At 49.7% G+C, this 21289-nt stretch overlaps 7 protein-coding genes across 7 annotated transcripts; 5 read left to right on the top strand and 2 right to left on the bottom strand.

The window, feature by feature from the left end:
- Positions 1-598: 598 nt before the first annotated feature.
- On the top strand, positions 599-2549 carry VTN77DRAFT_2163 (uncharacterized protein; the record flags this gene model as incomplete). The annotated part of the gene is made up of 4 exons (XM_069417974.1): positions 599-925; positions 987-2040; positions 2094-2275; positions 2334-2549. The coding sequence occupies 4 exons, from the start codon at positions 599-601 to the stop codon at positions 2547-2549; spliced, it is 1779 nt and encodes a 592-aa protein (XP_069279349.1).
- An 845-nt stretch (positions 2550-3394) lies between these two features.
- Positions 3395-4444, top strand: VTN77DRAFT_2164 (uncharacterized protein; the record flags this gene model as incomplete). Its single annotated transcript, XM_069417975.1, has 4 exons — positions 3395-3417; positions 3509-3913; positions 4005-4227; positions 4298-4444. The coding sequence occupies 4 exons, from the start codon at positions 3395-3397 to the stop codon at positions 4442-4444; spliced, it is 798 nt and encodes a 265-aa protein (XP_069279350.1).
- Positions 4445-5306: 862 nt separating this feature from the next.
- Positions 5307-6522, top strand: VTN77DRAFT_2165 (uncharacterized protein; the record flags this gene model as incomplete). The annotated part of the gene is made up of 3 exons (XM_069417976.1): positions 5307-5337; positions 5398-5655; positions 5717-6522. The coding sequence occupies 3 exons, from the start codon at positions 5307-5309 to the stop codon at positions 6520-6522; spliced, it is 1095 nt and encodes a 364-aa protein (XP_069279351.1).
- Positions 6523-6850: 328 nt separating this feature from the next.
- VTN77DRAFT_2166 (40S ribosomal protein eS4) lies at positions 6851-8029 on the top strand (the record flags this gene model as incomplete). Its single annotated transcript, XM_069417977.1, has 5 exons — positions 6851-6864; positions 7000-7137; positions 7190-7474; positions 7615-7909; positions 7970-8029. The coding sequence occupies 5 exons, from the start codon at positions 6851-6853 to the stop codon at positions 8027-8029; spliced, it is 792 nt and encodes a 263-aa protein (XP_069279352.1).
- A 1911-nt stretch (positions 8030-9940) lies between these two features.
- VTN77DRAFT_2167 (uncharacterized protein) lies at positions 9941-11666 on the bottom strand (the record flags this gene model as incomplete). Its single annotated transcript, XM_069417978.1, has 3 exons — positions 9941-10228; positions 10336-10827; positions 10887-11666. The coding sequence occupies 3 exons, from the start codon at positions 11664-11666 to the stop codon at positions 9941-9943; spliced, it is 1560 nt and encodes a 519-aa protein (XP_069279353.1).
- Positions 11667-16828: 5162 nt separating this feature from the next.
- Positions 16829-17456, bottom strand: VTN77DRAFT_2168 (uncharacterized protein; the record flags this gene model as incomplete). Its single annotated transcript, XM_069417979.1, has 2 exons — positions 16829-17237; positions 17395-17456. 2 exons carry the CDS (start codon positions 17454-17456, stop codon positions 16829-16831), a joined length of 471 nt encoding a protein of 156 aa, XP_069279354.1.
- Positions 17457-18154: 698 nt separating this feature from the next.
- Positions 18155-20235, top strand: VTN77DRAFT_2169 (uncharacterized protein; the record flags this gene model as incomplete). The annotated part of the gene is made up of 3 exons (XM_069417980.1): positions 18155-19224; positions 19277-19306; positions 19356-20235. 3 exons carry the CDS (start codon positions 18155-18157, stop codon positions 20233-20235), a joined length of 1980 nt encoding a protein of 659 aa, XP_069279355.1.
- Between the last annotated feature and the right edge of the window lie 1054 nt (positions 20236-21289).

A 21289-nucleotide genomic window follows, 5' to 3' on the forward strand; every position in this document is an offset into this window, starting at 1 on the left:
GCACTCGGTTGCCCCATCAACCATTTTGTCCCAGAGGAATTGACCGTCCGTGACGCAGTCGAAAAGCACCATCGATCCTACAGTTTTTCGTGGATAAGGCATGACATTGATGGTTGCTAGAAGCCATCTTCAGTGCAAGTCTAATATTATTGTACGCATAGTTTGCTCATGCAAAGGCATCCACTGTCGCGGATTTTCTTGTCCGGGGTGCTGGCTCGACTCCGCACGCTGTTAGCGGGGGCCCGCATTGTGCAGAATCCATCCGGGGAGGAGGTTTGCCAAACCATGCGGTGGTCCTCTGGGACCAGAAGGTCTTTCGCAATTGGGCTGTCGAATGGCAAATGGAATAATTACTCCGTACCTAGGTAGGTACCTAACGAGCTGCAGCTGCCCTGAGCTTAAGCCATGTTCCAACTCCTCGCTGATCGGCCGAGAGGCCGGGGCATGGCCGAGCTGTGTGCGACATTGACCATCCGCACGCTGTGCCTTCGTCCCTCTCGTCTTCTCATTATTTTATTCTATGATGCTTTCAGGGAATTGCCCTCTACTTCCCTATTCTTAATCTAAATTGGATCTTCTGTCGTGTCCTAGGGGAAGCATGAGGACAGCTCTTCCCCTCTCTCGGGGTTTCCCCGCACAATCTCGCTGCTATTTCCGTCCTGTTCCCCCCAGAGCATGCCAGCCTCGACCTTTTTCCAATTCCACGCGCAGATGGAATAGCAGCTCTGGCAAGAAGGCTTCGGGTCTCGAATCAAATGCGAGTTCCAGCAATGGATCGTTTTGGACAACTGGCCGTGCCTTGATCCTAGCAGCGCTGGCGAGCTCAGGCGCCTATGCTTTCGCCAGCGACAGCAAACCCTCGCCATTGAAGGAAAACACCGCAGGCAAGCAGCCTCAATATGGCTCTGCGCAAGACTTTGAAAAGGTAGCGGATCTGTTGTCTCTTTGCTTTGTCTGCATCTCTCCGGCTCACGAGAGTATTTCAGGCAATTGCGGAACTACGAGCAAAACTAGGTGAAGATGCCATCAGCACAGACGAGGACGACCTACACGAACATGGCTACTCGGAATGGTCTTCTGTCAATGCCGACCGGCTACCCGTGGCTATTGCGTACCCTAAGTCGACCGAAGAGGTGTCGGAGATCGCCAAGGTCTGTCACAAGTACCGCATGCCTATGGTTCCCTATTCAGGGGGATCCAGCCTGGAAGCCAACTTCTCTGCTCCGTATGGGGGGATGACAATTGACTTTGCCTTTATGGACCGGATTCTGGAACTCCACGAGGACGATATGGATGTCGTCGTCCAGCCTTCTATACAATGGATGCAACTGAATGAAGAGCTCAAGCACACCGGCCTTTTCTTCCCTGTCGACCCCGGTCCATCGGCCAAAATCGGAGGCATGGTTGGGACCAACTGCAGCGGCACCAACGCTGTGCGCTATGGCACGATGAAAGACTGGGTCATCAATCTGACTGTTGTCCTAGCAGATGGTCAGATCATCAAGACGAGAAGACGACCACGCAAAACATCGGCAGGGTACAACTTGACGGGATTGTTTGTAGGATCCGAGGGTACCCTTGGGATCGTAACTGAGATCACACTTAAGCTCGCAGTCCTTCCAGAAGAGACGCGTGTTGGAGTTGTGACCTTTCCCACGATGCGTGACGCAGCATCAGCTGCCATGCAGGTCATCCGCAAGGCTGTTCCGGTACAGTCAATGGAGATTATGGACGAGGTCCAGATGAATGTGATAAACCGTGCAGGGGGCACGGGCCGTAACTGGAAAGAGGCACCAACGCTGTTTTTCAAATTCTCCGGTACTCATGCCCAGGTGGCAGACAGCATCCGACTTACGAAAGAGCTTGTCCAGCAAAACCGCGCCAACTCGTTTGAATTTGCCCGGAATGAGGAGGAGGCACATGTGTTGTGGTCAGCTCGGAAGCAATCACTATGGAGCATGCTGGCTCTGCGAAAGGAAGGGTCCGAGGTGTGGTCAACAGACGTTTCGGTTCCCATCTCCAGACTTCCTGACATCATTGGTGAGTATCCAATTGGTCGTGGATCGTGCTTCCCTCGTCTCTAATGGGAATAGAACTGTCGAAGAAGGAATTGGATGATCTCGGAATTTTTGCGAGTCTCCTCGGGCACATTGGAGACGGCAATTTCCACGAGAGCATTATGTATAACCGCCATGATCCGGCCGAAAGGGAACGGGTTGAGAAGTGCGTCTACAATATGGTCGACCGCGCTCTTGAAATGGAGGGGTCGTGCACGGTAAGATGCCAGTCCAGAAAAGAAAGTTAAATAATAGGCTCCCGCTGATAAGTTTTAGGGCGAGCACGGCATTGGTCTGGGTAAGAAGGAATCTCTCCTGAAGGAACTCGGGCCCGACACGATCAACGTCATGCGCAGCATCAAGCTTGCTCTCGATCCGCACTGGTTGCTGAACCCGGGAAAGATTTTCGACTTTTCTTCAGAAGGCAAATCCATCGATATGTCAGAGGTGGAAGCTGCACGTCTGGCGGGGGCGAGGAAGAAGGGCACCTGATTCCAATACACTTGCCTTGCATATATCTTTACAGCATTTCCTTCAACAGTCTTGCATGGTCAGGATACTAAAAATAGACTCGTGAATGCATATTCCCATACCATGAGTTCATTTCTCCTCAAATCTCCTCGTATCGTATAACCCATCTCGACGAAAACAAAATATGATATGCGACATTTTAATAATTACTGTCAGGCGGGAATAGAGCAATCGATTTCCTCAAGCAGTTTGCTCTCCTATACAATGACTCGCCAGGACAGGCATCCTTCAGAGGATAACATTATCTCGTGAGGCAAAAAATTCATCCTCATTCCCACCAGGACCAACAGATCAACACCTCCCTAGGTCGCTAGATAGGCTAGCTTATGTGGGCTTAAGATAGCGGTGTAGTACCCAATGTACTCGCGGATCATCCCCAACCAGCCAATGACATCAAGTTCTTCAAACTAAGCTCTTCTAGACCATGCAGGATCGACGTGGCATTGCGGACCCTGAACCGTGTCGCCAATCCATAGCATTCTTTTTATCCAGTGTCATGCCCAAATAATACGGACGTGACTGGCCGATGAGGGGGTACGAAATGGATCGGCATCGGGAACGTGACACGTTCTCGGGTTGCCGTTCCTTGAGCTGTCACTATAAGAAGGATGCGGGGTGAGGGGAAGGACAATTGCTCAAAACATTGTTGTCCATTCTATTTTGTGGTTTAATAGAGTACACTGTGTGTGACTTGTATATATATACACTTTTTGCATTATTTTTTTTCGTTCTTTTTTGAATCGTCCACTGCGTTCGTCCCGTAGTTACACACTCGAACGTTCTAATTCATAGTCATTTCGAAAACAATGGCCTTCTTTCCAGCGGATCGGTACAGTGCACATCAGCGACCATCACTTCAATTCAACTTCGCACCTGCACCGACATAAACAGAAGCTGATTTGCTCTCGTCAATCCAACAGTGTCGTCTACATCAGCGGCGCAGGATCAGGAATCGGCCGCGCCTCCGCGCTGCAATTCCTCGCCGACGGGGCGCAGAATTTCGCGCTGGTCGACATCGCCAGTGGGCCGCTCAAGGAGACCTCCGAGCTGCTCTCCTCCCGCAATCCAGATGTCAAGGTGCTGACTCTGGTCGCCGACCTGACGAAGGAGGAGGAGGTCAATCGTGTGTTTTCCGAGATCCGGAGTCAGTTGGGGAGATTGGATGTCGCCGTCAATTGTGCGGGAATCACGGGCACTTTGGGCAAGATTGAGCAGTTAAGCAGTGCCAATCTGGACCAGGTCTTGAACATCAACCTCCGGGCGATGTGGCTGTGCGAGAAGGCGGAGATTCAGCAGTTCCTGACGCAGGAAGAAAGACCAGTCACGTACGTGCTCTCTGTCGATGCCGGAAAGCATCGAGAGTACCTATTATTGTAATGGGGAATTTTCTCTGCAGATGGCTAATTCAACATGCAGAACCGGCCACGCTCCTCCTACTCGAGGGAACATCGTGAACATCTCGTCCATGCTAGGCATCATTGCCATGCCTACTTCCTCGCCCTACGTGATATCAAAACACGGCGTGATAGGACTCACCAAGACAGACGCCCTCGATTACGCCAGCAAGGGTATTCGAGTCAATGCCGTTTGTCCAGGTTTCGTCAAGACCAACCTCTTTGACGAGAAGGGGTGGGAAGCTGTAAGTTTCCACATGCTCCAGTAGTCTTTTTCAACTGGCTGACTCGTCTTCTTTTCCGCAATTTTTACAGATTTCGCGCGTAACCGCTGCGTCACCAATGGGCCGTCTGGGAACACCCGAAGAGATCGCCTATGTCGTGACGTTTTTGGCTAGTGATCGTGCGAGCTTTATAACTGGTTCCTGCATCACTGCAGACGGTGGTTTTACCGCGAAATAAGGCCAGGAACAGGGTTTCAACCTGTCTTCGTGTCATTCATGTTCATGTTTTCTTTTCTGGGGATATTTCCCTCTCTACCTATGTATGTACATAGCTAGGTAGATTTGACCCACTTGAAATGGATTCTGCCAGATAACCTATTTTTTTTAACAAAAAAAATTATTAATCTCTCTCATGATAAGGATTCAGCTTCGGAATATTCGATCAACTGTTGAGCTTCCCCCGCCCCAGGCCAGAGTCAGTTATAAGGTCTGCGAACATGACAGATGAGGTGTCGATGATCCCGAAGACAATGGTCCTAATATGCGCCCTGAGAACCAGGTGATGTGAGAAATAAACCAAAGTAATCGAAAAGCACGTGGGGTGGAGATGTTAGATAGATAAATGACTAAGCGGCGGGGCGGCCCCATTGATCGAGTCCCCGCGGGCAGCGATATCGCAGTCGCCACAGCACCAGCCTTTGAAAAGACATACCCCATGCTTACATATTCCATTGATCTTGCGAACTGATAGCAACAGCACTGCTTTGAACATTGAAAACCGGAGAATCAATTCGTTTGCTGTAACCTTCCAGTAAGTAAGCCATTTGCATTGTACCACCGATTCCAAGTTGTCTTGCATGTGCTTTCTATGCCGCCGTTGACCGGCGTCTGGTGCTCCGAAAGTGAACTTTGAAATATGACTTCCATTCCATCGCTGTCTCTACCTTTATGAAATTTTTCAACAGTTTCTTTTGGTTTGCAGTTTTATTCCAAACCTATTAATTATATATCAATTTTTGATTCAATTCCTCGTTGAGCTGAGCTGAAAGCATTGCACTAACCCGAAGTCAGAACGGGTGACTCATAAGTCCCAGGACAAGATGTCGTCCCCAACGCCCAAGAAGAAGTGCGGTATGCATTGACTTCACGGCTGCCGTTTAAAAGATGGAGCAGGATGCTTACGATCTACAGGTGTCCTGGGCGCTACTGGGTCTGTAGGCCAGCGATTCATCTTGCTTCTCGCAGACCACCCCTTTCTGGTTCTCCACAAAGTGGGTGCATCTTCGCGCTCTGCTGGCAAGAAGTACAAGGATGCGGTGAAATGGAAACAAGCACGTCCGATGTCGAAAGAGCTCAGCGAGCTCGTCGTTCAGGAATGCAAAGCCGAGAACTTCACAGATTGCGACATTGTTTTCTCCGGGTTGGACAGTGATGTCGCTGGCGAAGTCGGTATGCTTCAGTGGCTCTTGTGACCATGACAGACCATTTGACTGATGCTGACGTCCTTTAGAAATGGAATTCATCAAGGCGGAAATTCCAGTCTTCTCAAACGCAAAGAACTACCGCAAGCACCCGGTCGTCCCACTGGTGGTGCCTACGGTCAATCCGCACCACATGGCACTGATCCCACATCAGAGAAAGCATTTTGGCCTGAACAAGGGTTTCTTGGTGTGCAACTCGAACTGCGCTGTCATCGGCATTGTCATTCCCTTTGCCGCTCTTCAGGCCAAGTTTGGTCCTGTGGAGGAAGTTGAAGTCTTCACGGAACAGGCCGTTTCTGGCGCCGGCTACCCTGGCGTTCCCAGCATGGACATCATGGACAATGTGATTCCTTTCATCTCGGGCGAAGAAGATAAGCTCGAGACCGAGGCGCAGAAGATCCTGGGCTCTTTGAATGCCGACGCGACCGCCTTCGAGGAGCAGTCTGGCCTCAGGGTCGGTGCCACTTGCACCCGAGTGGGAGTTACCGATGGCCACATGGCATTCGTGTCGTTGCGCTTTAAGAACCGACCACCACCCAGTGCCGAGCAGGTGAAGCAGGCGCTGAGGGAGTACAAGTCTGAGGCCCAGAAATTGGGCTGCCATTCGGCGCCTGAGCAGGCCATCGTGGTATTCGACGAGCCTGACAGGCCGCAGCCCAGGCTGGACCGGGATATCTCTGGCGGCTACGCCGTTAGCGTTGGCCGTGTGCGAGAGGGACAGCCGGGAGGCTACTTTGACATCCGGTTTGCTTGCCTCTCCCACAACACGGTCATTGGGGCTGCAGGATCCTCGATTCTGAATGCGGAGGTGGCCGTGATCAAGGGATATGTTTAAGATAGTTGTAGCAGCAGGACAGCGATAGACAAATTGATTTTCGTGTTTTGAATGTCCTGTACAGTACATACATACTCCGTAGTTAACTAGTTAGTTAACTTAATCGATCTTTTATTACGTAATCAAACACGTGCCTCGGATCTCTGAGGTCCTTACCAAAGAACTGTACATCCCGATAAGGACTAGCGCTAGGGCTGGGGTATCCCACACGCTCACCCGCTAAGCGAAATTTACCGCCTGTCTGGATGATCTTGTCTCCTCGACCTGTCAGCCTCCTCTCAACGCGACACCTCGACAACCCAGGGTTTGAGTCGACAAAGCCGTCAAGATGGGCCGTGGACCGTAAGTTATCTCGCTTGTCGTGTTGTTTTATTTCATCAAGACTCGTTTCTGTTCAGTGCCATGGCTTTGTGCCATGTTGAGCAAAATCAATCGAATTATTCGGCAATCGAGATGACTGACTCCTTCGATATACAGAAAGAAGCACCAGAAGCGCTTGAGCGCTCCCTCGCACTGGCTCCTGGACAAAATGTCCGGAGCCTATGCGCCCCGTCCCTCCCCTGGTCCTCACAAGCTCAGGGACTGCCTGCCTCTGATCGTCTTCATCCGTAACCGGTTCGTCCAGCGTCGATGACTATCGAGACGTTAAATACTGACATTGTTGCAGTCTCAAGTACGCCCTCAACTCGCGCGAGACCAAGGCCATCCTGATGCAGCGCTTCGTCAAGGTTGACGGCAAGGTCCGCACCGACCCGACCTACCCTGCCGGTTTCATGGACGTGATCACGATCGAGAAGACCGGCGAGAACTTCCGTCTCATCTACGACACCAAGGGTCGCTTCGCTGTGCACCGCATCCAGGCCGAGGAGGCCGAATACAAGCTGTGCAAGGTCAAGCGCGTGCAGCTGGGCAAGGGCGGGATCCCATTCTTGGTTACGCACGATGCGAGAACGTGAGTGCAATGCTCTCTCCAAGTTCCGCGTCATTCAGTCGTTGGACCAAGCTTTGGTTGATCGGCGGAGACGATTGGAATTCGACCTGTCCTGTAAGGTTCTATGTCTGGGAGGCATATTGTGCTGATATTGGTTTTAGCATCCGTTACCCTGACCCTCTGATCAAGGTCAACGACACCGTCAAGATTGACATTGCCACCGGCAAGATCACCGACTTCATCCGCTTCGACACCGGTGTGATCTGCATGGTCACTGGTGGTCGTAACATGGGTCGTGTTGGTGTCATTACCCACCGGGAGCGCCACGATGGTGGTTTCAACATTGTCCACATCAAGGACGCTGTTGACAACACCTTCGCTACTCGTGAATCCAACGTCTTCGTCATTGGACGGGAGAAGCCTTGGGTTTCTCTGCCCAAGGGCAAGGGTGTCAAGGTTTGTATCCTCTTACTTGACGGTAGACTTCATCATACTAACAGATTTTTTCCTCTCCAGCTCACTATTGCCGAGGAGCGTGACCGCCGCCGTGCCTTTGCTCTTGCTCAGGGCCACTAAGCGTGGTCTGGTAGGTAGTAGCATACAAATAAAACTATCCTATCAAAAAGAAAACAAATACAAAAAGTTAAAATTAAACCAAGAGTCCTGAGAGACGGACGTCCTGTTTCTTATGGACTAATGTTCTCGATGCCAATGCCACTTTTGACGAACGACTTCGGGAAGGGGGGTTTAAAACGTTTGGGATTTGTAAAAGCCACGCGCACCATTTTTTTTTCGTCTCATCCATGCAATACAACGCAATGCAATTGCAAATAACAATAGCATGTTAGGGAAATTAATTGATTGCTCTGGATGGATTCATTGATTTTTTTTTTCCTCGTGTCTCTTAAATAAATAAAGTAGAGAAAGTAGGGGAGGAGGGGGAAAAACAAAAACTTACGACAATAATTTCAAAGAAAAAACTATGTCTGCGCTGCGCTATCTAACGCTTGCTTTAATTTCAGAAAACCCCCAAGAAAGATTCTGATTCTCGCATCTGATCTGACGGACTAGAATAGATTATTTATTTATTTATTTATTTTTAGTAATTGCCCAAAGAAAAAAATCTTGCAAATAAAGCCAGATTCCATACTGTATGTATGTAGATCTTTTTTTCACAATTTCTTTTTTTCTGATACTGGGTCGCTGGGTCGCTGACTCGCTGGCATCTCATCTCCTGCAGAGCTATTAGCTGAGACGTCACATCATTCGTCTCGGTGGGGCCTGTGTGCCTGGACACTCCGGCGAGACCTTACTCAGGTGGAAAACGAAAAACAAAAAAAAAAAAGAAAAAGAAAAAAGGAAAGAAAGAAAGGAAGGAAAAAGGAAATTCAGAGACGGAGTTGTCTGTCTGTCTATTCTATTATTAATTAGATCATTACGGAGTACAGCAGCACAGTTTCGTGTTGTGAACTGATGATAAATACGTGTTCCTTTTTTTTTTGTTGCTCCCTTGCAATAAAAAGTATAAAAAGTACATGCTTCCAAAGCTGGCTTGCTGCTAGCCTGCTGCTTTTTTTTTTGTAGGCAAAAAGGAAAGAAAGAAAGAAAGAAAGAAAGAAAGACATGGAATTGGGGATGGAGCAGGATTATATTATATATATACATCATAGTTCATAGTATTCGAAGAAAAGACAGGAACAATCGCCAGCTGGATATATATATATATCTATCGAAAAAACACAGTGAATGGATACCAATATATATACACACACACATATATAATTACAAACTGTAGGAATATATATTTCTAACTAGGTATAAAATACTTCTACGCTCACTTCCCTCATACTACTGCCTGACTACCAGCAAGTAAGAAAGCACTCTAGTACTCCAAGCACTCTGTAAGTAAGTCAAACAACAAAAACATTGATTTTAATTTAAATTGAAAACTCAACATGACCTAAAACAAAAAACTGGTCAACAGATCAACAAGGTCAACTAAGTCCACTCCAGATCAGATCACACAGACCACACCATACCACTCCCACACCAGACACCATGCCATGGGTTGCCGACGCCTTGAACAAACTTGAAATGCAGAACATAAGCAAAAAACAACAGCAAAAAAGCGCAATAAATAAGTCTTAAAAGTCAGATATGTACAGATATAATAAGTAAAAGGAACTAATGGTAAATTAACTCCAGCAGCAAAGTTCCCCCCACCCCCCACACACAACGCCATGACGGAAAACGGAAACAGAAGCAGAAGCAGAAATAAGGGAAAAAAAAAGCCCCTGTCCACCTTAATGAAGGAGCGAATGATGATGATGTCGCTTTTTTGATGTTGTCGCAGTTCAACTGGATCGCGGATATCATCGCTAGGTAAGATAAAGAGCAAGAGCGAGAGAGGGAGACAGATAGAGAGAGATAGCTAGAGGAACGAGAATTGTTAATGGAGGAAAAAAAAAGGTTCGGCAGGGTCGACGTCTACGACTCCTGAAACAACTCGTTCAGAGCCTCTTCTCCAATCCTCTTGTACTCCTGCACGTGCGGATAGAGGAATGGGATCCCCGGTGCCTCGCGCATCTGCTGTCGGTACGTCGCGTAGTTGTTAGATGCGTCGAGGAGGTCCGACACGCTTGGCGGCAGCAGAGGGGCCATGGTGATCGTCCCCCGGGTGGGATCGACATTTGTCCACAGGCATCCAACCCCATACGTCTGGAGGCCATTGATCATCGCAGTCGTGGAGTGGTAGTTCCTCATTCCGTGTAGTGTCTATATCGCAGTTAGAACGAGATGCCGCATGCTTGAAAGCAGCCATCAAATTGGAAAACAAGCAAACGGAATAGTCCCAAACGTCAAACGACGATCAGGGCACCCACCTCAATACACTCGCGGATGTACCCAACCAGTTCGGGCAGCGCGGTGCAGCATTCCCACACGGCACTACTGAGCGCATGCCATTTGTTCTGGAGAGCGGCAACAGTGGGCTCGTTCTTCATGGTGATCTGGGCTCGGGACAGTCCCGCAAAGTCCGATTCATCGGCCCTTGTCAGGGTCTGCGCCAGATCTGTCGGCGAAATAGACGCCAGCAGGTCGTCCAGAAAAGGGACACTCGTCTCGAATTTGTGGTTCCAGTCCATCGTAGTGACGTGTACGTATGTCTGGCGGAACCGGACTGCCAGGACAGAAAGCACCTTCAGAATAGAGGTCAGACCGGCCGGGTTACCTCGAAATAGTCCCTGTATTGGACCGGCGATGAATTCAAACCCCGGGCCGGTCGATCGAGGTAGGTCGTCAGCCTCCCCATTTTGATATTTGGTCAGACACTGGACCAAGGCTCGATGGGCAAAGGGACTCCGGGTCCGAAGATGCTGGATCAGAGGTGAGTGGAAAGGGAAATAAGCGCTGGTGGGTGCGGTTGATAACAAACCTTCTCAACTTCTCTGTACTTGTCAACCTCATCCGCATATCTCTCGAGGTAGTGGGAAAGAAGAATGTAGAAGGCATTGTGCTGGAGAAGAAACCAGTCCACAGCAGGGGCCGCATAACCAAGGGCGCAGCGCACCCACTCCTCAAATGGAACCGCTTTAAATTGAAAGTGACTCTCCGCATCGATCCTCATGGCAATGGCAAGCGGGTCGGTCTCCTGGCGAGCCTGCGCGGGAAACCAACTCCATGCGATGCTGGAAGGTGTCGACGACTGGGACCGTCGGAGAATCTCCTCCACCTTCTGTACATGGGAGAAATTCGGCAAGAAGGTGACCTCGTACGGCTGGAGGAATGTTGAGAGGAAGCCGTCGATGGTGCTGGCGTTGCGGCTCTGGAGGACGGTCCGCGGCAGATTGCTGTCACTGAACAGACCAAATTGGATCACCAGACTGATCTCCCGGATATCAAACGTCCACAGCACCGTCGTGGCCTCGTCTTCCCACCACCGGTAGGGAACGTAGAAGCGTGGCACTTCGGAGCAGGTGCGAAAGAGGAGTGGATAGGTTACGGTACCCTGCGCCATGCTGGGATGCCCATCTCCCGGGAGCAGGCTCTCTGACGATGGATACAAGGGCACATCCGTAGGAGCACTAGTAGTAAGAGACGCGGCTCCCGGAAGCTCGCCAGGGAAAGAAGACGCTGAGAACGACGAGGCCGTCGTGGCCAGCGACGAGGTTGTGGGCGGCCGGCCAGCCCAAGCATCATAATCCGGGGCAGACATGGTGGGCAGCCAATCAATCCCCCGACGCAGTCATCCACACCATAACCATACAGATATGCAGAACAGAACCAGACAGTCACAAGTCCAACTCAGAAGATCCAGCCCATTCCCCGCGCTGCTGCAAGAAAGATCAAACGCGATACCAGGAGACCGGCGGGGTCACGCGTTCACAACGGTCGAGAAAGCGGTTGGATGGCGTTGCTGCGTCTCCAAAAAAAAAACAAGAGGAAGGTCCACACGCCAGCAAAAATCAAAAGCAAAGCAAGAGCACGTCGTGGGAGCTGTTCCTATGATGTTCAATCAACAATTCGACACGCTGCGGCCCGGCTGATGGCATTGCCACCGCGGGAGACGGGCGAGAGGGGTCTTTTTCTTTCAGCGCATTGCTTTTTATTGCTCATCCACCCACTGCCTGACAGGGCGAGCTTATTATTAGCCCAAAGGCCCTTAATTCGGACTCCTGGCATGCCCAAGGGACGCCAGCGTGGCGCACGACGACGCCGGCGATCCAGTTCCGAAGCTCTGGGTCTCGGAGTCTCCCATGAGCCAGGTTCGCCTACCCGATCGTGGGAGCAGCTAGCCTGCTAGTCAGGTCGTGTTCTCCCAGCTGTCATTATTATTGTCCATCGCCAGCCCTCCGTCTTGCTCGGTCGTCGCCTTCGGCGGCGTCGGTCGTGATGTGATTAGTTGATTAGTGGATTAGTGCAGGCCGTGGGAGAGTGGAGGCGACTAGACTGAGCGCGAGGCCGTCTCCACCACCGCTAATCGACGCTGCGAAGGGGCAGAAGTTAGAAGTTACGGAGCACGGAGTAGAACACGATCGAAGAGCCGTCGCCTCAAGCTTTTTTCCAAGCGAGATCACGTCGAGGAATGCAGAGAGGCGGTCAACACCTTGTCCGGGCTTAATACGGAGTCAGGGTAGCCGATCAGACCTGGCTCTCCATGGACGATGTATTGTCACCGAACGATGGTGAATTGGGGAGGGGCACATAGTAAAAATTTGAAACAATACTATGATCGTTAGTATCAGGTATCGTGGCAGCCCGGTGGGTGCTGTGAGGGCCGATCTTTCGTTGCTTCTTCTTTTTCTTTTCTTTTTCTTTTTCCTCCGGTGTGTGCGCGACGCGCGTGGACGGCGTGTCTAAGACTCTAAAATCGTTTATGGTCCCAACATCGTCGGTTCGAGAATTGGCTAGGTTGAGTCAGCATTGAAGCAACAGTCCTGCGTGTCTCACCAGCAGCTGCTAGCCCAGTGGTATCTTTTCCCCCAGATGCCCAGGGAATCACCATGGGAGTACTCCGTATTCCTTTGTATCTCGATTTATTAGCGAGATTAGCGATATGAATTGAATCAAATGATGAGTGGTAATCTCCAGGCAGGGGAGGAGGGAGTTGGCCAATTCCCGAGCAGGGTCACGCTTTCTGGTTTCACCAGACCGGCGAAGTCTACAGAATACCTACGGAGCATGTACCGTAGTAGGCCGAGATCTCCTCGAGTCTTTTCTCCATGTGCTCAAGCTCCGACTCTCATGCAGCTGCATTATCAATCACATTGACCCCACGCTGTCGTACTCGTACTCGTTTACTCCGTGCTCTTCTCCCCCAACTCGATTCCTCTCTGTTGGCATCTACAGGATCTCAGGCCCTTGGATAGAGTGATGTGACAGGTATGAGGGTTACACTGCACGGAAACGCTAGCGATTAAGTCGGTCAGATTCACCATGGCCACGCTGGCCAGTGGCCATTATTAAGTCTGAATCTCAACGCGCTTGGAGATGCAGTCTTAGTTACGGAGTCCAACTTCCAGCGAATCCATTACCGGGCAGGCCGGCAAAGATTGATGCACGGTGTGGAGTAAACTCTGTTGTGGGAGTAGCGTCGGTTCAGCACTCCCATTATTACGACGGTGGATCCGAATCTTGCATCGCGCATCCGCTCAGGCGCCTTGCAGACGGTCTGCATATCGCATAATCAACAATTGAACTAACTAGAGATGCCGAGAGGAAGAGGAAAAAGAGGGATAGTGAGGAGGAATTTTCCGAGCCACAGTTGCTGCATGGCAGGGCGACAACCGTGCCAGAATTCAGCACGATGTGTGGACATGTATCACCGTCGTCAATGCATAATCTGTCATGTGAACCTGCAGTAGAAAAATTGTAAAGCAGGCTGCAGTTAGTTGGAAGGAAAAGCAGCAGCAGCAGATAGTGATACTAGCAGAACGTGATAACTAACGTAATTATCCGGTAGGAGTAGGAGTACGGAGTACATGTAGACTTTTTATTTCTGAGGCAAGGCAAGGCGAGACTCGAGAATGATTCTCTGATTGATTGATCGATCGATCGATAATAATAATATGAAGAATATGATCTTCGTCAGAGCCGTTTCATTTCTGCTTACAGATTACGGAGTACTCCGTATATTTTTTGCTCCCCTTAACTCCCCGTTCCCCAGAACTTAAAGCCACGTCGATCGTACTGTGCAAATGATCGCTCTGACAAACTTAATTCAAAACGGGGCGACACCGGATGATGGATCAAGGTTTCCAACTTTCTCCCTTTTTCCTCAGGCTGAGTTGCCTTGCGTTCGCATACTTGGCTTGCTTGGCTTCCTTGGCTCGGCTCTCGCCACATGGTGGAACTGAAACCGTGGAACCAACCTAGAAGTCTATTATCCTGAGGAATGATGAGCCTCGATTATGCAGATTCCATGGGCATGGGATGGAATTACGGACCTCGTACTCCTACCTAAACTTCGGGAAACTACGGACGGTCCGTACGGGACGGAAAGGCCCCTGGACCATGGAACAACCGTCAGCCATTACTCCGTACCTCGTGGTGGCTGACAGATCCAATATTCTTCCAAGCTAACAGTATTTTTATTCGGTTCAGTTTTCTGTTCACGATGAAGTCCGTCCATCCATCAAATTCCATCAAATCAATGCCGAATTTGCCCCTCGAGAGTCGACAGAGTGGGGCACCCGCGAGCCTGAGTGTGAGTTTCGGCTTCACAGGTAATTTAGCACTCCGCGTGCTCCGTAGCTACCACTTAAGGTACGGAGTACGGAGTAAATACATACCTAGTTAGAGTCATAGAACGTAGCCTATGCATAGGCTCAGGAGTCAGGATTCGCCTGACGAAGCACATATTACCCAGGTCGGCAGTTTGTGATTGTTTCATGATGACTGCAGATGCGGTCGACGTTACGGGCGTAACTGTACGGTGTTATACCGACTTGGGTGACCGTACGGAGGACCTATTAATTACCTAGGTAGCGGGTTTCGTCTAGGAACAGGCTTAGTGTGTCCCGACCTTGCCACAGCACAGCCTCACAGGCATATAGCATGGCATGGGCAGCTGAGGGGTTCAAGAAATCAATCAGGATACATACGCCGACATACTCCGTACACCACAGCCGAGTGTGCTATTAGACTCTACGACGGTAGATGGCAATTCGCTGCCGCCGCTTCCAGCCGAGGAATCTCCGTGAGTCAGCATTTCATTAGCACGATTAGCTGCTATTAGCAAGGACCCAGGACCTCTGCCAAGGTTCCGCCAAGCGAGCTAGCGCATTCCAAGTATTTGGTTGTTGGGAATTATTGCGAGGCAATGATTGCCATCATAAATGCCTAATCATGGTGATCAAGATGCTGATCAGTGATCAGTGATCTCAAACTGCCATTCTCTTACATAAGTTAATGATATATCCTCTAGAGGCAACTGGCAACGTACTCCGTATTGAAGAGGTCAAGTCCACACAACTACTGTAGCCCTGCAGCGGCACAGTCAGTGATTACATAAACTAACACTACAGTACTCCATTACCTTCCCAGATGCCTTTTTTTCTTTGTAATAAAAAATACCGACCAGTCAACGAGACAACCAGATCATAAACTCATGGCTAAGCTCTATGTCCCCGTATATATGCAAGATAAAGTTCCTCTAGATCACTTCAATCTTACTATTAAGGTAATAGAAGTATCGTAATTAATAACGACGTGGTCCGTTGTGGCTCAGTAGTACACGCTCCTGCTACTCCGTACTCCGTATCCCGGTTCTCTTATCTTCGGGATCTTATCAGGAGGAGAGATCCGCTTGACCATGTCCAACAGTCAGAAATGACAATGCACTATTATTAATTATTGGGCAGAGCGGCCGGATGGATGGAACTGCAGGTCTTACCTAGGTACGGAGTACAGGTTCAGGTACAGGTACCTAGCTTAGGTACTAGTACTCCATACAGGAGTACTTAATTAGGCACTCTGCAGGTGGCACCTCTGTGGAAATCGGCCCACTCGCCCACACACAACGCAGTCCAACTCAACTGTCCAACTGCATGACGGCCCTGACACATAACCATTCTGGAGTTCCAGGTTCCAACGGCGGGTTCTTTGACTGGATGGACATTTATAATTTTCTCTCTCCGTTTGGGTCCAGGAACGTTGCAAGGTTAGTCAGCAGGCATGTATGGAGGACGGAGTACGGAGCGGAGTATCTCGGTAGCTACCTAACTAGCTGCACGTCGACCTTGGAATCTAGGTACTGTACGGAGTATACTCCGTACTCCATAGAGACCCTTGGATCCTCTCCCTGGAACGTTCTAAACTTCTAATAATAGCCAATTGTACTGTACCTAGCTTAGCTCCTACCTAGGTAAGTAGGTACCTAGGTACAGTACATACCTATAATAGGGCCCAACTATGCCAAAGCGACACTTCTTACCTCTTATTATTGTCAAATGTCTTGGAAGTGACAACGAGCTGGTCCAAAAGTTGGGAAATTGAGGGATTAATTCTCTGTGATTACTGATTACGCACGCGACGTTAGATGATGAGCTAGCACTGACATCGATGAGTCTACAGCAATCAACCAGCTAACTTGATTAAGTACGAACAATGTCCATCGAGATAAGGAGCCTTTCTCCCGGTGTACGATGGTTTAGTCTAGACTAGACTCGAGATGGAGAATGATTATCTACCCCCTCCACTAAACGAGATTATCACTGATACATTGCTGGTATCTGCGGTTTCATTGAACTTATCCTATCGTGATAATACAGGCATACACTCAGGTCCCATGTGTGCAAAGAGCATCGCAAATACAAGATGCCCGCAGAGAGACCAGAAAAGGTGTAGGTCTTCGTTTCCTCCATTGATCTTGTTCTTTCACGCCGTCTTCTCGTTCTTCGGTGCTTTCGCATAGCCAAACATCCCCAAGAGATATGCGAGTCTATTCGCAAACAGAAAAGCAGTCAACCCAATATTCCCCCAGGCCACTGCACCCCACGCTCCAACATCGACAAAGGCATCCCATCCCATCGCCACACCTGTCGCGCAGATGTGACCGGCGTCCGCAATGGCCAGCGCGATGAGGTAGTTCCGCAAGACGCGAGGCTCCGACGTGCTGTACATGACACCTACCCCGACAAACATCAGGAGCAGGTAGATGTTCCCCAGTTGATATGTCACGGCGACGGTGCTGGGATGGAAAGGCGTTGGGGGAGGAGGCGCGCTGGGCGTTTGGCCGGAGACGAAGCCCTCCAGATCAAAGATCGCGCTCACGAAGCCACCGATCCTGCCAGATGCCAAGCAAGGTGTTTCCGTTAGTCGGTCACGTCTGAAGCTAAGTTTCCAGTTGCTTGGAATAACCCAACGAGGAAAAGGGAATGACAGAAACCAAGAAGATTGTAGACACATCTAGAGAAGGACAGAGCCTTCGAAACAAAACTCACATGGAGAGCGGCTCCAGAACCGCGAACAGAATATGAGGCCATGTCGGAAAGATGGTCGGCATTGTGTTCGATTGATTGCTCGATTCTCAATGCTCAATGCACTTTCAGTTGAATTGATCGGAACGAAGATCTCAAGATAGTTACACAGATCACTGCGTACAGATCTGGTAGGTGCGAAGGTGCGAAATCAAGAATCTCTAGAATCCAGAACTGAAGAGCAATCGTTTAGTTGAATGCAGAATTCAAGGTTTGAAATGTTGAATACTCATTGAATTCTCACCAGTTGAGGGGGCCCGTAGTTATAAGGGAAGTGTTGTACGACGTACGGATACGTACCGCACTATTACCTAAAGCTGCCAACATGATTCACACGATTTGTACGATTTCTGCGGCTGAGAATCTTCGTCCTTTGTCTCTTCAAAACTGGTGAAAGATGCTACACAAAGCTTGTATCACTCGTATCACATGAAAATGTACGAATGGAGTGAAACACTGCCTGTGTGGGGGAGCTGCGGAGACGGTTGTCTCGCGACCCGTATTACTTCTGCCGTGAAACTTTCCAACCTCATCGATAACTGCCTACTTTTCAACTCCTCCGGTCAATCGGAAATCATGATAACCATAAACCGTCGAGTCAGACAACTCTGGCTTGATCGAGACTCGCTCCCCGTCCATTTACGGTGTCCTGCGCCATCCCTGTGAACGATTGGTTCCCGATGTCATCCCCTCTCCTCGAGGGATCCTCGAGGTCTCCATCACGATGAAATCTGGAGGCATTACTACTTCGACCCCTCCTGAGGACTTGTCCTCATCCTCATCCTCGTCCTTACCCCAGTTCCGTGAGATACCCCCCCAGCTCCCCAGTCTCCGCATTGCTCCTCTCCCCCGGCCGGCCCCCTCTCGTCTCTTGAATGCACCCCTGCCGCTCGAACCGACTGCCACTGTTGTCCATGAAAAGACTAAAATCCCCCCGACTACCACCACGACCACTCCGTCCGGTGGAACGACTCTCCCTGCGAAACTGCCGACCCTGGAAGAGTTTCTGAACGCTGCTCGGACCAAAACCGTCGTGGGTTCCTCGGTCGATTCGGTGTCCAGTCTCGAACCTCCGCCAAAGACCATCCTTCCGGCGTTCATCAATCTTCGTGCCGTGGAAAAACTGCCGTATTCCTCCTTTGAAGAGAATGCCCCGCTCAAGCGTCGACGCTTGGACGTTTCTGGAGACCACTTTTCCGGCGAGCCTCTCCAATTGCCTGTGCCGGTTCCTCATGCTCAGAGCGAAAAGAAGCCACCGCCGCCGTTTGGGCCGTTTGCCATCTTGAATGGCCTTAATGAGCCGCCGCCGAATGCGGCCCTCTTTCCTCCTATCGAAGCAGGCTCGCTTCCGCCGATCTTGGCGAGGCCTACGAAAGACACGTCCGTGGGCGAGTCAGGTGCTGTACATTCTGACAGACAGACAAAGCAGTCTGTCGACAGACGAGAAGGACGGTTGGAGGAGATCCTCGACTTGAGGAGTCAAGATCAAGCGGGACAAGCGAGCAAGCTAGGTAATGGGGCAGCAACAGCAGGTGATAGCAAGAAAGGCAATTCGGGAAAGGACGGGACAGCTGGGGCTTCGGAGACGTCCCAAAAGCCTGCAGAAGATTGTGATGAACCAATGTCGCCCAAGACACGGGGTCGCTCTCGCAAGAAACTGAGGAAATGGACTGAACAGGAGACTCACGATCTTCTGAGAGGGGTGGTGAAATGTGGCATCGGCAACTGGACAGCTATCCTTGCGCAGCCTGAATTGAAGTTCAACAAGCGAACCGCGGCCAACTTGAAAGACAGGTATGTGGAAATTAGAACCATCTCTGTCAAGTCACAGTGTTGATCGCGTTAGGTTCCGTGTCTGCTGTCCATGGGCATATGGGTAGGTCGAAGTCAGTCGACTTGGTTGTTCACCACTGACGCGGGAACAGCGCTGCCGATCCAAATGAAGCCACCAAGCAAATACAGACAACTCTTGCAAATGCACTGATGAATGCAGAGTCGACGGACTCTGGCGCGGGGGGAAAGATTCTGCTGCCAGATCCCCGTCCGAACAAGCCGGCTGAGTCTGGATCAGCCGACGCAGCTGAGCCGTCGCCGGGTTCTTCTGACATGACGGAGTCTCAAACTCGAACCAAATACTCACCATCCAAGTCAACCCAGTCACTCTCGAACAAGTCCAAATCCACCCTGGTGTCCTTGGGCATCCCTGAGCCTTACTTCACCATCAAGTCCAAACGGCGATCTCGCCGGCCCTTTACACCTGCGGAGGATGAAGCGTTGTTGAAAGGCTACGCCGTGCATGGCTTCCAGTGGACGCTGATCCAGCAGGATAAACACCTGAATCTCTCTCACCGAAGAGCGACTGATCTGAGAGATCGTTTTCGAACGAAGTTTCCCCACGCGTACCGCGAAGGCGGATCCGTTAGCGGGAAAACGATCGCAACTCAAATGCCTCCAGGTAGAAATCCAGGCTCCGTCGTTCAAGGGAAAGAGGGTCTTCCCAAACCGCCCATCCTGAGCACGCCTCCTCCGATAGAAAAGAAGCGGAAGGCGAATAGCATGATTGAAACTCCTGCAACAGCATCAACAACAACATCAACAACGCTGGGACCCATCGATGCCGCCATGCTTCCGCCGGCACCACCACCAGGTCTGCCTGACGTGTCGTCGGCTGGCCCGGGCAGCTCTGGAGGAGTATATCCGTTTCCGTTGGAGGAGAGTACCACCACCTCCACCACCGCTGCCACCTCTACCTCTTCATGGGAAGATAATACATTACCGCCTTTGGTGTGGGATGAACTGGGATGAGCGTGTATCCTTCAGGATCTAAGATCGAATGAATCCGGCGCATCATCGCGCTGTTCTGTTTGATGGGTTTTCGGGTCTGTATATTCTTTATTTTTTTAATTCACAGACACTGGGGTGTCAGTTAATATTTCTTTTTCTTTTTCTTTTTCTTTTTTAATTCCTGCCTCTGTTTGTTTCAATATATATACCCCCTTATCGCGTGCGTTATCCCTGTTATTCAGGCCTCCTTTTTTTTTCACGATTTTTATTTTTAATAATTTCTTTCATCGTTCTGTCTTCTTTCTTTTCTCGAGCTACATACCTACTTAGGTACAGTACCTAGGTACCCTACTTACGGTGTCTGATGTCCTCAATGAATAATATTCCTCCAGTCAAGAAAATAAAAGCAAAGAAAAATACAAAAAATGGCATTTTATTTTGATCTCTAAATTAAGTTTTCATAACTCTGAGAGCAGTATGAGTAAGTAGTGAGTAATATGTAGTATGAAATGAACATTTATTTACTTGAGAGCAGTCCATAAGCGAAGATGAAGAGAAGAGAAGAGAAGATGAAGAGAAGAGAATCCTGGCTTTTTATTCCTTTTTATTATTTGATTATTATTTGAACAAGAAGGAAACTGAGTGGGAATTTGAAAAGACAGAAAAAAATTGGAATTTTGTAAAAAATCCTGGTCTGTGGAGTATAATAGCGTCGAGAGGATCATCAACTCACTCAATCGATCAATCAATCCCATTGAGCAAGCGAGCAATGGGTCAAACAAGCAACCAAACAAACAAACCAAAAAAAAGGAAAGGGGAAGATATCACTTCGCTTAAGATGCATATCAAAACGAAATTCATCGATAAGGTAGGGTTAGGCGCAGGCTGGAATAGAGTATGGAAGTATAATATGATAAAAGATGGATATGGAGATGGACGGAGAGATGGAGATGGAAGGAAAGGAAAGACGAGGCTTAATTTCATTAATTAAAAAGAGGACATCACAGAGCAACAAACAAACAGGGATGAGATTGCACGCAAAAGATGAATTGAAGAAACGCCTAACCGAGACAAA

The sequence above is a fragment of the Rasamsonia byssochlamydoides genome, assembly GCF_041956645.1.
Source record: "Rasamsonia byssochlamydoides strain NRRL 3658 unplaced genomic scaffold VTN77scaffold_17, whole genome shotgun sequence".
NCBI classification, from domain to species: domain Eukaryota; kingdom Fungi; phylum Ascomycota; class Eurotiomycetes; order Eurotiales; family Trichocomaceae; genus Rasamsonia; species Rasamsonia byssochlamydoides.